Source organism: Abramis brama, assembly GCF_963993115.1.
Source record: "Abramis brama genome assembly, chromosome: 10".
Lineage (NCBI taxonomy): Eukaryota > Metazoa > Chordata > Actinopteri > Cypriniformes > Leuciscidae > Abramis > Abramis brama.
The window spans coordinates 43,889,800-43,906,412 of NC_139972.1; the positions used below are offsets into that span (position 1 = coordinate 43,889,800).

The 16,613-nt window shown below is 39.3% G+C and overlaps 4 protein-coding genes across 4 annotated transcripts; all 4 read right to left on the reverse strand.

The window, feature by feature from the left end:
• Positions 1-1,797: 1,797 nt before the first annotated feature.
• LOC311091073 (histone H2B-like) lies at positions 1,798-2,929 on the reverse strand. The gene has a single exon (XM_084126813.1). The coding sequence runs from the start codon at positions 2,841-2,843 to the stop codon at positions 2,469-2,471; it is 375 nt and encodes a 124-aa protein (XP_083982939.1). The 5' UTR covers positions 2,844-2,929; the 3' UTR covers positions 1,798-2,468.
• A 330-nt stretch (positions 2,930-3,259) lies between these two features.
• Positions 3,260-4,057, reverse strand: LOC311090155 (histone H4). Its single transcript, XM_084125298.1, has one exon. The coding sequence runs from the start codon at positions 4,005-4,007 to the stop codon at positions 3,696-3,698; it is 312 nt and encodes a 103-aa protein (XP_083981424.1). The 5' UTR covers positions 4,008-4,057; the 3' UTR covers positions 3,260-3,695.
• A 4,341-nt stretch (positions 4,058-8,398) lies between these two features.
• Positions 8,399-9,229, reverse strand: LOC311090932 (histone H3.2). Its single transcript, XM_084126567.1, has one exon. The coding sequence runs from the start codon at positions 9,226-9,228 to the stop codon at positions 8,818-8,820; it is 411 nt and encodes a 136-aa protein (XP_083982693.1). The 5' UTR covers position 9,229; the 3' UTR covers positions 8,399-8,817.
• A 2,755-nt stretch (positions 9,230-11,984) lies between these two features.
• Positions 11,985-12,486, reverse strand: LOC311091214 (histone H2A). The gene has a single exon (XM_084127035.1). It carries the CDS (start codon positions 12,468-12,470, stop codon positions 12,084-12,086), a length of 387 nt encoding a protein of 128 aa, XP_083983161.1. The 5' UTR covers positions 12,471-12,486; the 3' UTR covers positions 11,985-12,083.
• Positions 12,487-16,613: the final 4,127 nt, after the last annotated feature.

Sequence of the window (16,613 nt, forward strand, 5' to 3'; positions counted from 1 at the left end):
TTGAAGGGCTCTCAAGGGAAATGTGTTGAAGATGTACAAGGTCAGATCAAACTCGGAAGACTTTTTAAGAGGAATTTCTTTCATGTTGAGCCTACTCAGATTTATCTAGCCATTAATGCCGTGTCAGAGATACACTTAAAGCCTTTTTAAGTCACCCATCAGTTAGACAACAGTACAGCACCACTAAAATGCAGCAAGCTGTAGAATCAGATATATTGAAGATGTCCAGGATGGTAAGAATTGGAGAAAAACACTCTTGTTCAGCAGTTTCCATCTTCTTTCTCCATAATTCTGTACCAGGATGCATTAGAGGTTGCAAATCCCCTTGGATCATAAACTTCTGTCTGCATACCTTACCTTGGCTGACATTCTGCCATATAATAGGTCCTCTATAGATCCGATGCAGTTAGTGATGCTTTGCAGGGAACAGTTGTTTTTGGCCAAGACTTGGCATTATCTGGCCTTGTGAATGATTTAAGGGATATTGAGGAATCTGGAATTATTTTGGATGATGGTGAGAAACTGCAAGGGGCTGTCATAGCAATTGTAGGTGACAACTTGTGATCCCATTTTGTGGGAGGATTTACTGAAAGCTTCAGCAAAAGGAAGAACTTCTCTCGGTACTGTATGACATAGAGACGACTTTGAAAGGGAGCCTACAATAATTGGTCCTCTGAAGACTCAAGAAGCCTATCAGAACAGCGTGAGAAGGTTGTCACTGGGTCAGAGTGTTATAGATGGTGTTAAATTTGATTTATTTTGAGGGGATTGTGTCGAACAGTCTTGCTTTGTATTTGTAAAGCTCAGGGAAATTGTAGAGCTTGTTTGTGCACCCAAGATTCACACCAATCGGGAAGCCTATCTCGAGGTTCTCGTATCTTCAGATGGAAGTGGATATTTTCCCAGATACCCCTGTCAAACCAAAACACCACTTCTCTCTCCACTATCCAGACCTGATTCTTAGATTCGGTCCTCTCATTCATCTGTGGACAATGCGGTTTGAGAGTAAGCACACATATTTAAAGATATTTTAACACAACTTCAAAAACCTCTCCAGTACTCCGGCAGAAAGGCACCAGTTCAATCGGCCAGCATTTAACACCAACTCGTGCTTTTCAAAGCGTTCTTCTACTGTAACACCCTTTGTCTCCCTGTGATCACTCCACTATATTGGATGATGTGCATTAAAATCTCCAACAGGACATCTTACCTTCTCCATTATCTCATCAAGATATGACAATACCAAAGGATGACAGGGGTTATAATAATTTATCACAAAGAATTGTGACCGCTCCAAACCTCCACAGCCAAACACTCAAGATCTGATTTATATGTTGTATATTATATAGCCTATGCAACCTTTATTTTAAAGTGAAGCTGAGGAAACATGACTGAGGACAAGGGAAACTGATAATCAAAGTCTGTTTTAAATAGTGTTATCATTAAGTACTAATCATTATAATCTATTTGTTTGTTAGTTAACATGGTCTATTGATGGAAAACCATGTGGCATGAAAATTAATTAACATTTTATGCAGCTAAAATATGCAGTATTGTTTTTTCAACTGAAGGAATGAGCCACATATATTTACACACTTCAGAAAGTGTCTTTTAAATGCACCAAACATGATGAAAAGCATAGAAATGTATTTACTGGGAAAAGGCCAGGGAGGTTTTTCACTGAAATGAGAGTAATTTCATTAAATTGAAATGAAAGTTATGACACAATGGCACATATGAGCAATTACTGTACAATATTCTGCTAATCTAAAGCAGTTCTAATGATTGGATTAGAAAACAGACATCAGTGTCCTCAGTAAAATATTTAATAAATATTGAACAAATACAGAGCATATTCATATTTCTATTTGTTTTCAGTTCAGTAATCTAGGCAGGTAGAAATTAAACTTTAATGATATACATAGTCTATGTTTATATTTCTGCACAAATTAATTATTATTGTCTGTTTAATAACCAGTTGTATAATGGAAGTAAACCACACCTGATTATGAGAAGTTAATGCATCAAACTCTCAGAGAATCTCAGGAAGCTGCAATATTATTTTTCTGGTTTCATTTACTTTTCTCTGGAAATTTAGAACAGCGCTTCTCATCAGTGCCGACAAACCCAAATAAACAGATTAACGCGAGTCTTGTCATAACCCAAAGGCTCTTTGTAGATCCGCCATTTTATCTGACAGAGAACGCTTCTCTCACGAACACCATAAACGCAGTTGGAGAAAGCGACCGTTACATGTAAGGCGCGCGCGCGCGTGTGTGTGTGATGAACACATGATGAAACCCAAAAGTTCCGCAATCGTATGTGACGGTCACTACAATTGAGCGTTTTTAGTTTATTTTAGTATTTACAAATACCATAGCTTCTTCATCTAGCATAATCAGCTCTTTTCCAGGAGTGTGTGTGTGGCTCTTAAAAGAGCCTTTGTGTGTGTGAGCGCCTCCTCGGCTCTACTTGGAGCTGGTGTACTTGGTGACGGCCTTGGTGCCCTCAGACACGGCGTGCTTGGCCAGCTCTCCGGGCAGCAGCAGACGCACGGCGGTCTGGATCTCTCTCGACGTGATGGTGGAGCGCTTGTTGTAGTGAGCGAGACGAGACGCCTCACCGGCGATGCGCTCGAAGATGTCGTTGACGAAAGAGTTCATGATGCCCATCGCCTTAGAGGAGATGCCGGTGTCAGGGTGAACCTGCTTCAGCACTTTGTAGACGTAGATGGCGTAGCTCTCCTTCCTGGACTTTCTGCGCTTCTTTCCGCCCTTCCCGGCGGTCTTAGCGACGGCCTTCTTGGAGCCCTTCTTAGGCGCGGACTTGGCTGGTTCAGGCATGATGAGGAATGATCTCAGAGCTGACGAGTCAGTGTGAACTCAGGAGCGACTCTGAGGCTTTTATCCGCGGCACTATGCTAATTTACAAGGAGACACTCAAACCTTCGGATTGCCTGTTGTCATTGGCCGAACCCATAAACTCGTGTTTCGTTGGACAACTCAAAGCGGAACGAGGGCCAATCACAGGCGCTTAAATAATAGCCCCGCCCACCGCCCCATATTTGAACGACACCGTTTCCTTTGTTTCATTTCCCGCACTTTTAATTTATTCATAGATTTTAGTGATATTTTGAAAAAATAAGCGGTTCTAGACACACATTCTGCACAATCGTGTAATTAAAACCACAATGAAGGAGTTTTGGAGGAAAGAGAGCAATAACAGTCAGACCTTTAAAAACAGATTTTCCTCATAACTTCATTGATTCAGTCCACTGTTTAAACCAGTAGCAAATAGTTTATAAATAGTAGCAAATAAAAGCCCAATTGAGTTAAAAATAATAATCTAGTTTTATTTTCAGCATTTTCATTTCTGCATACTTTGGTACCATTTCTGATCTAATTGTCTTTGTCCATTTTGTAAAACATTTTAGCATCAGTAAGTGGATAAACATTGTTTTATTATAATATTTGTGATATTAACTGTAGAGAAAATGGAAATATACTGTTAGTATCAATACATTAGTGTATCATTTTTATTAACTTCAGTGATAGAACACAAAGTCTTTTATGATGACTTGTATGGCCTGCCATTGCTAAATCATCTTTAAGCGCGGGAGTGTGGCTCTTTAAGCGCGGGAGTGTGTGGCTCTGAAAAGAACCGTTGGGTTCGTCGGTTTCTCGTGTTTCAGGCGTTTATCCCCCGAAGCCGTACAAGGTGCGCCCCTGCCGCTTCAGCGCGTACACGACATCCATGGCGGTGACGGTCTTCCTCTTGGCGTGCTCGGTGTAGGTGACGGCATCGCGGATCACGTTCTCCAGGAACACCTTCAACACTCCGCGGGTCTCCTCGTAGATCAGCCCAGAGATGCGCTTGACGCCGCCGCGGCGCGCCAGACGCCGAATGGCGGGTTTGGTGATTCCCTGGATGTTATCGCGCAGAACTTTACGGTGCCGCTTCGCGCCTCCTTTCCCGAGCCCTTTCCCGCCTTTGCCTCTTCCAGACATGACGCTTTACAGGATTGATGCGATATTCAAACGATGACGAAGAATAGATGCGAGCGTTGCAGGGAGGCCTTTTATACTCGCTAACAGGACCTGAGAGAAACCAGCGCAGCGTCACATGGTCACGTGGAATGTAACCGCCACCCCGATCTGATGGAGCCTCTCCTTTGTTTTATATGAAGTATTAATAATGTTTCAGATCATGTAATTTACAGTAGTACTGGTTGATAATGAACAGTGATGTTCTACAAGCACAGCAAAGTAAACAAATAGGGACACAAGACATCATATCACAATATTGATTAAAATTAAGAATAGTGGCATCTGTTATATTATTCTGTTTATGCGCGCGCGCGCGTGTGTGTGTGTGTGTGTGTGTGTGTGTGTGTCCTGGTAAACCCTACATATGGGGAATATCTGAAATCCAGTTCCGATGCACTCTCACATGTTCAGGCATTTACTGGTTTAGTTGAAGTGATGAATGTGGTTAAAGCGCTCTATAATCTGCTGAATAACAGGCGCTCATCATTCATCATGTTCATCACCGGCTGTCGGATCCATATAAACTCTGATCATATATAAAACAGAAATTGGCAGTTGTGGGCCATTCCTTTATTTTTTTTAGAAATCAAATGAAACTAGTTTGGCCCCTTCCCTTGCGATGACCGTGAGTGTTTCTGCTCCTGCTAGTGAGAGTTCTCTCTTTCTTCTGCAATATAAGACACAGATAAAGCGTTTAAGTCTCTTTGTGGTGGACTGTGGTGGTGGACGTCACAACTTTTGAATAAGAAACAATATCAAGACCATAAAACTCGTCAAAAAACGCGCACACACTCAAACCACCTGACTGCACATCACATTTTTGACTTTATTGATTCTGCTTTTATTTGTAATGCAATTATGGACCGGTCAACGGGACATAAATTAATCCTTAAAGGATGAGACTTCATGGGACATTTGCACAAAAAGAATAAATAACTTACCGTAGCCTATGTTAAGTCGCTCCAGAGTCGCATATCGGTCAAAAAATGCGCCACGAGGAAGGAAAAAACCTATATATAGCCTAAGTCGCACTGGACTAAGTGGCTTTTTTCTTTCTTTTTTTTAAATTTGTTTCACAAAAAAAAAGTTACAGACAGTTCTCCACTACAGACATGAGCGCTCTAAAGCGGCACTAAAAGAATGTTTTAAAACTTTCACAGAGACTGAAAGCACAAAGCCTGTCTTTAAATTTAATTTCGTTTTGTATTAATTGTATCTTAATTTTAATCGATGTTTCATCAACCAATTGTCTGGATTTAATAAATAAGAAGTAAATAGGCTAATAGAAAATAGATAATCAGGACACGGAGGCGCTGGCGAAGCTGGAGCTCGTCTCATAAATGAACCGAAACTCAGCGTAGGCCTATAAGGTAGCCTATTGCCTCACAGACCTGAGACATATAGATAGCTTGAAATGTCTACTTTTAAGCAGAACAATTCAAAACGAAAGAAAACAGACTGTGCTGCTTATGCAATTCGTATGAAATGTGCATTTCTCTCTGATGGCGCTGCGAAGATCGCGAGTCGTCAACTTCATCTGTCTAGCTGACACTGACATAAAAATAACTGTTTTATTAGTAAACAATTAAAATGTCTCCTGCTATATTTTACATATTTGCCTGTTCCTTAAAAACACTGACAGTGGGGGTTTTGACTGGGTTTTTTTTTTTTTTTTTTTTTGAGCAGCTGCGGACAAATTCTTTCGACACAATATTAGGCTACATAACACTCTGCGCTTATGTTTTTAAAAAGATAGTTTAACATATAAATAACAATTTTTAAATAGCCCACTTAAAGTGTTTATTACAAATAAATGACTAAATGCTAAAAATTAATACATTTTAATGAACAAACATATGCGTTGCATTTACAATTCTGTGAAAGCATGGGGTGCTGCAGCCCCACTTCCCGCGGCCCTGGGATATAGAGTGATACAACACTGCCAAAAGAAGAAAATAAATTATATATATATATATATATATATATATATATATATATATCACTACTGGTCAAAAGTTTTAGATCGGTAAGATTTTTGTGTTTTTAAAAGAAGTCTCTTCTGCTCACCAAGGCTGCATTTATTTGATAAAAAAACAGGAATATTGTGAAATATTATGACAATTTAAAATGACTGTTTTCTATTTTAATATATTTTAAACTGTAATTTATTCCTGTGATCAAAGCTGAATTTTCAGCATCATTACTCCAGTCTTCAGTGTCACATGATCCTTCAGAAATCACTCTAATATGAGGATTTGATGCTCAAAAAACATTCATTATTATCAATGTTGAAAACAGTTGTGTACAATTTTTTTTCTTCAGAATTCTTTGATGAATAGAAAGTTCAAAAGAACAGCATTTATTTAAAATAGAATATTTTCTTACATTATAAATGTCTTTACTGTAACTTTTGATCAGTTTAACTCATCCTTGATGAAGAAAAGTATTGATTGATAAAATTCTTACTGACCCCAAACTTTTGATGTTACAAAAGCTTTAGATTTCAGATAAATGCTGTTCTTTTGAACTTTCTTTTCATCATAGCATCATGAAATAAAAATTTTAAAAACTGTTTTCAACATTGATAATAATCATAAATGTTTCTTGATAATCAAATCATCATATTAGAGTGATTTCTGAAGGATCATGTGACACTGAAGAGATGGAGTAATGATGCTGAAAATTCAGCTTTGATCACAGGAATAAATTACACTTTACTGTATATTCACATAGAAAACAGATGTTTTAAATTGTAATAATATTTCACAATATTACTGAGTTTGTTTGTATTTTTAATCAAATAAATGTAGCCTTGGTGAGCAGAAGAGACTTCTTTTAAAAACATTAAAAATCTTACCGATCTAAAACTTTTGACCGGTAGTGTATATACAATACATATATGTATACAGTCGTGGTCAAAATTGATGGCACCCCTGATAAATATGATAAAAAATGGCTGTAAAAAATAAATCTGCATTGTTTATCCTTTTGATCTTTCCTTCAAAAAATTCGCAAAAATCAAAGCTTTCATTGAAGTAAAAGAAATGAAAGTGGGGGGTAAATCACATTATGAAATAAATGTTTTTCTCCAAAACACGTCGGCCATAATTGTTGGCACCCCTAGAATTTTTTATGAGAAAAATATCTCTGAAGTATATTCCCATTAATATTTACCTTTATTAGCACAGCAGGGTGACTAGGAACATGAAATTGTCCAGCCATGACTTCTTGTTTCACAGGAGTTTAAATATGAGGAAACACAAAGGCCAAATTCCCTGAATCATCACAAGAGTAAAACCAAATAATACAGTTCTGATGTGCAGCAAAAGATTGTTGAGCTTCACAAAATATCTAAAGAATTGAAAATCCCCATTTTGACCATCAGGGCAATAATTAAGAAGTTATAATCAACTAAAGATGTTACGAATCTGCCAGGAAGAGGACGTGTGTCTGTATTGCCTTAATGGACGGTGAGGAGAATGGTTTGAGTGGCCAAAGACTCTTCAAGGATCACAGATGGAGAATTGCAGAGATTAGTGAGTCTTGGGGTCAGAAAGCCTAAAAAACTAAATCAAACAAACCCTACATCACCACATGTTGTTTGGGAGGGTTTCAAGAAAAATGCTCCTCGCTCCTCCAAGACCAAACTCCAGCATATTCAGTGGTCAGACACGACTGGATCTTCAAAAGGGACCGGATTCTGTGGTCAGATGAAACTAAAAAAAGAGATTTTTTGGCAGCAAACCCAGCAGATGTGTTTGGGTCACACAGGGATGAAGAGTCCCCCATGCCTTCGGTTAAATACACTGCTGGATCTTATATGTTGTGGGCCTATTTATTTGCTGGAGGTCCTGGACATCTTGTTCAGATACACTAGATTCTAGCAAATACCAACAGATAAAAAATCAAAACCGGCGCCTTCTGCTAGAAATCTTATAATGGGCCGTGGCTGGATCTTCCATCAGGACAACGGTCCAAAACAACCATCAGAATCAACACAAAAATGGGTGACTGAGCACAAAATGAAGCTTCTGCCATGACCGTCCCAGTTCCCTGACCTGATGAGTGGGGTGAACTGTAAGGAGGAATGGTCTCTGATCTCTTGTCAGGTGTTCTCCAAACTCATCAGGCATTATAGGAGAAGACTCAGATCTGTTATCTTGGCAAAAGGAGATTGCAAAAAAGTATTTAATAACAGGGTGCCAATAATTATGGCCAGCGTGTTTTGGAGAAAAACATTTATTTCATAATGTGATTTCCCCCCCCCCACTTTCAATTCTTTTACTTCAATGAAAGGTTAGATTTTTGTCAAAAGGATAGACAATGCAGATTTATTTTTTACAGCCATTTTTTATCATATTTATCAGGGGTGCCATCAATTTTGACCACCACTGTGTATATATATATATAGATAGAAATAGAGTGGGGACATGCAACAAATGTTTAGTTTTGCTTTCTATGTAGTTATTTATCTATATACCAGTTTTAATGTATAGTTTGCTTAATGTGAGTGACACTGCTTAATAATAAAATGTATTTTAGAGTTAATTTTGATTCGGTGGAATGACTCTTGTATATTTTAGGAAACAGTGTAAGGCTTTCCCCCTCATAGCTGCTCAGATCTGGCATTACCGAGACCGAACCCTGCACTGCTGTCCGACCCGGTTACTTTATACTCGGCGCTACACTGGAAAGAAGACTCGTTTACAGGAAGTGATGTGGCTCTTAAAAGAGCCGTTGGGTTTGGCGCGCGTGCACAGCAGCGGCGGGTTTAAGCGCGCTCTCCGCGGATGCGGCGCGCCAGCTGGATGTCCTTGGGCATGATGGTGACTCTCTTGGCGTGGATGGCGCACAGGTTGGTGTCCTCGAACAGACCCACCAGATAAGCCTCGCTGGCCTCCTGCAGGGCCATGACAGCGGAGCTCTGGAAGCGCAGGTCCGTCTTGAAGTCCTGGGCGATTTCTCTCACCAGCCGCTGGAAAGGCAGTTTGCGGATCAGCAGCTCGGTGGACTTCTGATAGCGGCGGATCTCCCGCAGAGCCACGGTCCCGGGCCGGTACCGATGGGGCTTCTTGACGCCGCCGGTGGCGGGCGCGCTCTTCCGCGCTGCTTTAGTCGCGAGCTGCTTCCTCGGGGCTTTGCCACCGGTGGATTTACGAGCGGTCTGCTTGGTTCTTGCCATCGCTGCAGCTTCTTCTCTCTCTCGCTCCTGCTGGCGCGGGAATAAATGCTGCTTTCTGCTACACGCCTGCTTTTATAGCGTTGGACCGTCGCGAGCTCATAGTGTCACAGCGATGATGCAGAGGCTTGTGATTGGCTAGTATGTGACGTGTGCTATGACTGCTAGCCAATGACTGCGCGTTTCCTCTTTTCAAACAAGAGGAGGGTTTCCCGCTCAACACGCTTTTGTTCAGTTACTACTTCCCTCATTCATTCCTACATTTCCTTCCTCAAATTCAAATATTGTAGCATTTATGGATACATTTGACACACATAGTTGACATCTGCAGAGAAAAGTATCCGGATGTAATACAGCACACCTGGAGTAACAAAGACCGTTCAAGACAATCCAGAATAGATTATTGGTTGATTTGTAAAACATGAATCATATAATATTAGCAACAGCCTAATATTAGGGACTGACCATAATGACATTTATATTTCAGTTATTTTGTCGCAAAATATGGCAATTACTGCCTCTAAACCGTCGCTCTGGAAATGAAACCGCTCCTTAAATATGGAAAGGCCAAGCAACAGATTATTGAGCTAATCCACATTTACTGGGAAAGGGCTGAATCACAGAAAGCTTATGGACGGAACGGGGAGCTTTTAAAATATGAATTAGGGAAGTTCTTCAGAAAATGTGGATGTAATATAGCAAAATAGATTAATAGAGGATGAATCTGCTATATCATTTAAGGAACCATTGACAGATATAAGCACTGAATATCCCAAACTACAAACTACATGAGATGAGCTGCAGATCCACAGCTGGAGAAGCCGGTGTTAGAGCCAGAGCAAATGCTGGAAGAAGGAGAGCAATTCAGCCTAGTTTTGTTTTTAAATAGATTTTATATTTATATTTATTTTATTTTTCTGAATGGATCCACAGCCAAAGATGGTTGGACAAGATCCAATGCTGAATATTTCTATTGCTCCTGTCCACAAATTATAAAGTTCTCAATAATCCTAGGGAAATAGCTTATTTTTATTTATTATTAATAATAATAGTGATATTTATACATCAAGATATTGTGATAATTGTTTTGTTTTTCTCCCATTGCCCTGGCAACTTATTTGTGTCTGTGTATCTTTTCTTATTTGTTTCGTTGCTTTCATGTTTATCTGTATTGCTTTAAAGCTCTGTAATGTTTAATAAAAATATAATGAAAACAAAACAATAATCAGTGTAACGGCTTTATTCTCACTGCTGGATTCATTTGTTCTGAAATACTCACCTTAATTCCCAGTGTCCCTCATAACAATTTAATAACTACCCATCAAATATGATAATTCGCACATTTTTATGAGGCAGAAGTTTAAAATAGACTATTTGTTTGTCTGGTCTTTATTTAACCCTTTCATGCATGAATTATGATAACCTCAGTCAGGATTTTTTTCCTATGTGTTTTTATTGCTCTTAGGGCATGAAAAACAAGAATTTATTTTTATTTTATTTTTTTACAAATTTTTCAAAGAGATCTTCAGATGTCCACTTGAGTGGACAGCATGCGGTTGGTTTAAACTTAAGATATAATATATTAAATATAAGACAATAATCAAACACATAAAGTATGTGAATTTAACAAACTAATCAATACAATTATATCAAATCATGTGAAAACTAAAAAAAATATATACAAAAAATATAAATGCAAAATATTGCAAAGGCTTCATACAACTTCATACAAGTTGCACTTCGCGTATCTTTGATATCAGAACATGAGGACGTGATTCCATCAGAATTTTCTCAGATGCTCCCTCCAGTGCACCAGAGTATGGAGATTTACCCTTATTAGCTGATTATTCTGATTATGTTCAAGATGGACATGCACATTTCTATCATAGCCCTCCTCTGAGAAAATCTAGCGATACGTTTTTTCAATCTCATCTGAAATGATCAGTGTTGGGGGTAAAGCATTACAAGTAACATGCATAACACATTCAGATGACTTTTTTGATGTTACAAGTAAAGTAATGTGTTACAAGTAACATGCATTACCTAATCAGATTACTTTTTGATCTAACAAATAATTAACTACAAGTAATGTGCATTACCTAATCAGATTACTTTTTGATGTAACGAGTAAAGAAACGCATTACAAGTGTCATACATTATGTAATCACATGACTTTTTTCGATGTCAATGAAAATTACATTCTAATAATACAAATACATTTATTTACAGTAGAAAAAGTCAATGCATATTAAGTTTTTAAGTTTTAAATTTCAAAAACAATATTCATATTATAATTATGAATTGTAGCTGAAATATAGCAATTGCATGCATGACGTCCACTACAGTGGACATGTGATTAATCAGAGTTTTCTCTCAATCTAAAATCAAAACTTGGAAATTTTTACTGTGATATGACTCATTAGATATTGCTTGATGCTGCAATATTTTTTTTACCTACAAGAGTCTCATAGGATAGAAGGAATGGGTGGATATTTCAGAGCAACTTGGCATGTCTGACTGACCCTTGGTCATCTTGGTTTGGAGGGGGAAAAAATCGAAACACAAAGGCTTGACACTTGATTGCAATTTATAGGATGATGCACCAGGGTCCAATGAAGAGGCTGATGTGCAACTTTGCCATTAAAACGTGCAAATTCAAGAAAATGCTTTTTTAATAGCTGTCCACTGTAGTGACCACTATGCGTGAAAGGGCTAATATTTTAAAATTAATGTTTTTAATTTAGATGTTATGATAAAACATGAGGCGTCTATAAGCATGAACACAGAAGAGCTCTCTCTGAGATGAAGTGAGTGGCTCTTAAAAGAGCCTTTGGGGGTCAGAGAGCCAGGCTGGAGCCTCACTTGGCCTTGGCGGGCTTCTCGGTCTTCTTGGGCAGCAGCACGGCCTGGATGTTGGGCAACACGCCGCCCTGAGCGATGGTCACTCCGCCCAGAAGCTTGTTCAGCTCCTCGTCGTTGCGCACCGCCAGCTGCAGGTGCCGGGGGATGATGCGGGTCTTCTTGTTGTCCCGAGCGGCGTTTCCAGCCAACTCCAGGATCTCCGCGGTCAGATACTCGAGCACAGCCGCCAGATACACAGGAGCTCCGGCGCCGACGCGCTCGGCGTAGTTGCCTTTGCGGAGGAGCCTGTGGACACGGCCGACGGGGAACTGCAGCCCTGCCCTGGACGAGCGAGTCTTGGCCTTCGCTCGAGCTTTGCCGCCGGTTTTGCCTCTGCCGCTCATTTTAACAGTGACTTTCCAGAACCTTCAGTCGAAGAGAACAGAATGAAGAGCAGCACCTCCACACACTGCCTTTAACCGAGAGAGCCAGTCGCCCATTGGCTGAGAGGCTGAGAAGATTTCAACCAATCACTGAACTTCCCTCCGAAGCCCAACCTCCCTAATTACGCTGACAGAAGAGATGAAACTGATTTAATATTTGTACAACATTGTAAAAGTACAAAAATGTATATTATTCGCTGTTCCCAACAAAAGTGCTTCACCTTTCACACACACTGTATTCTGCGCACATTAACCGTCTGATACTCTACAGAATTATGTTCCTAGTGTAATATTGGAGTTAAATCACTGCCTTTTGTTGTTTGTATTGTCATAATTCTGTTGTGTATATAAATAAATATATTATAAATAAATACCCTCATAACCTTTTTGGCCATTTTTAACTGTAATCAATTTCTTTTGGATTATTTTGACTCGTTTTAGATATAAAGTGTTTTATAGTAACACTGTACAATAAGTTTCGTTAGTTAGCATTAGTTAATGTATTAACTAACACAATCTAACAACGAGCAATACATATTTATTAATCCTTGTTAATGTTAATGTTAATGTTTATCAAAGTGCATTAACTAATGTTAACAAATACAACCTTTAATTTTAATCAAGTATTAGTAAATGTTGAAATTAATATTAACTAAGATTAATAAATGCAGTATTTCTGCCATCTCTCTCTCTGATCGGATGATGATCCGCAGGCTTTCACACACGGTTTCGGCGATCAATGACCAGCGCTCGCTGTCTGTGCGCGTCCACGAGCCGCGGACTCGTGTGTTTTCTTCTCGTACATTTGGGCCGAAACTGGAGCGATACAATAGTTTGTCGCGGTCAAAACAAAGTGAACAGCAAGCAGAGGTTCTGGGCTTTCATTAGAGACTAAAATACGCGAAGAGGAAATGTTTCTGTTTTCAGATCAAACCCAAGGCGAGCATCAGCCGCGGGGAAAAGCTGCGGGGAAATGTGACGGATAGTTTTACTGTAAAAGAGTGTAAAGTGTGAAGGCGTCCTCTGTGTGTTCAGCAAATAGTCTGAAAGAGACTTTAATGAGATCAGCCTCAGTGAGGGTCGAGGGGAGGCTTTGACACAGATGCTGTTTTGGGCCGCTTGAAGCACAAGAACATCATCCAGAGTCTGTCTGTGACTCTCATCTCTGGCCTTATAATCATCATCATCATCATCATCATCAATACTGATCACACATAATTAATGTTTTACTTGTGTTCATAAGCGGATGTACATCATATCACCTATATGTAAAGAAATGTAAATCATCATTTGTTTCTCAGGTTTCGGCTTGTGAATGATGATTGTGTTAAAGCTCTGAATGAGTTTCTCATATAAAGCAAGTGACTTAAAAACAACTTATTGTTCCTCCTTGTTCTAGCTTGCACTTCTCTAATCTCTAGCTTCTGGACAATGTTTCGTATTGTATTTCTTCTATCATTGCCTCCTTAAGACTGTATTCCTCCATAAGTCTCTGGATAAAATCATCTGCTAAATGAGTGAATGTAAATAATAAAGCGCAGGTCACTCATTGTAATTTTGGTATATTTTGATTTAACCACTATTAAAAACTGATTAATGAAATATTCATATATTTACAGTATGTTGGATATATCTGCATGGATGTTGGGGTTTTAGTCAGGCTATATTTAGTTTTCTGACCCAGGAATATATTTGTCTTACTCTTGTTCTTGTGGAAAGAAATGGGTCTCATGACACACAGTAATTATATTAATGATAATTTTCCTAATGTTTCCTCATTAGTGAGGATATTTTGTGATTCACATGTAAAACCAAACAAACTCCATATCTCTTTAACTCTGAACCAAAACTGAGAAACTTCTCCACCTAAAACATTTTAATATAATGTTTAATATAATGTTGCTCTTGGAGTATCAGTGTTTCCAGCTTTGTTCGGCTGGTTGGACTGAGATTCTGACAACATCAATGACACAAGGTTTTAAAGGAGTAGTTCACTTTAAAATGAAAATTGGCCCATGCTTTACTCACCCTCAAGCTGTCCTACATATATATATATATATATATATGACATTCTTCTTGCAGACGAATACAATCGGAGTTATATAATATATTTATATACACTCACCTAAAGGATTATTAGGAACACCATACTAATACTGTGTTTGAACCCCTTTCGCCTTCAGAACTGCCTTAATTCTACGTGGCATTGATTCAACAAGGTGCTGAAAGCATTCTTTAGAAATGTTGGCCCATATTGATAGGATAGCATCTTGCAGTTGATGGAGATTTGTGGGATGCACATCCAGGGCACGAAGCTCCCGTTCCACCACATCCCAAAGATGCTCTATTGGGTTGAGATCTGGTGACTGTGGCCATGTCCACACTAATACGTTTTCGTTTGAAAACGCATCTTTTTCTCTCCGTTTTGGCCTTCCGTCCACACTGAGACGGCGTTTTTATTAAGGAAAACAAAGCTTTTTGAAAACGCACTCCAAAGCGTATACATTTGAAAACGCCGTTTTTGCGTTGTAGTGTGGACTGTGAAGCCGGAGGGATTTAAAAACGATGACGTAAATTTAGTCATGTGACGCATATTGTACCAATAGATATTCATGTTTATACCAGTATTGTGCCTGTTATGTGCTATTCACTTTCACACAGTTGCTAAAAATATTCTACATTGCACACTCTTCATATCACAGTCCTGCAAAGATGACAGAATTTACTCACATTTGCTGTCCTGCGGTAATACATGAGAGCAGTCGCGTTTTAGACCAAACATATGGTGTCTGCGTGCGACCTGGACGCATCAGTGAATGGTGAGATATTTTACTAAATAAAATTATCCTGTCAGAAGAATTGCGCGATAACTTCATTATTTATTTTTCCATCTGAATCATATCAGTGAGCTTTTGTGGGGTTTTACACATGCGCAGTAAAGGTGAATTTAGCGTTTTTCAGGCGTTTTTCAAAAGTTTCACACTGAAACGTCCGAAAACGCTTGAAAACGCTAGTGTGGACGGAGAGCGTTTATAAACGAAAACGCCGTTTTCAAATGTATCCGGATTAATGTAGACGTAGCCTGTGGGGGCCATTTTAGTACAGTGAACTCATTGTCATGTTCAAGAAACCAATTTGAAATGATTCGAGCTTTGTGACATGGTGCATTATCCTGCTGGAAGTAGCCATCAGAGGATGGGTACATGGTGGTCATAAAGGGATGGACATGGTCAGAAACAATGCTCAGGTAGGCCGTGGCATTTAAACGATGCCCAATTGGCACTAAGGGGCCTAAAGTGTGCCAAGAAAACATCCCCCACACCATTACACCACCACCACCAGCCTGCACAGTGGTAACAAGGCATGATGGATCCATGTTCTCATTCTGTTTACGCCAAATTCTGACTCTACCATCTGAATGTCTCAACAGAAATCGAGACTCATCAGACCAGGCAACATTTTTCCAGTCTTCAACTGTCCAATTTTGGTGAGCTCGTGCAAATTGTAGCCTCTTTTTCCTATTTGTAGTGGAGATGAGTGGTACCCGGTGGGGTCTTCTGCTGTTGTAGCCCATCCGCCTCAAGGTTGTGTGTGTTGTGGCTTCACAAATGCTTTGCTGCATACCTCGGTTGTAACGAGTGGTTATTTCAGTCAAAGTTGCTCTTCTATCAGCTTGAATCAGTCGGCCCATTCTCCTCTGACCTCTAGCATCAACAAGGCATGTTCGCCCACAGGACTGCCGCATACTGGATGTTTTTCCCTTTTCACACCATTCTTTGTAAACCCTAGAAATGGTTGTGCGTGAAAACGTAACTCAGTAACTGAGTAACCCAGTAATATATAATGTAATATATATATATATAATGGCAGTGGATTTCATCCAACAGACTGAAGCCCAAAAAAGTGCATCATGAAGTGCTCCAAGGGGTCCAGACTGTGTAAATAAAGGCTTTCTGAAGCGAATCCATGCGTTTGTGCATGTTCCTTATTGTAACCCATGGTAAAAGAGATGCTGAAACACTTTCCCTTTTAGTTTTTATTTAAACCACATTTGAATTCTTGTTCACAAAAATACCACACTCCAGTGTAAAAAACAGGCTAAAA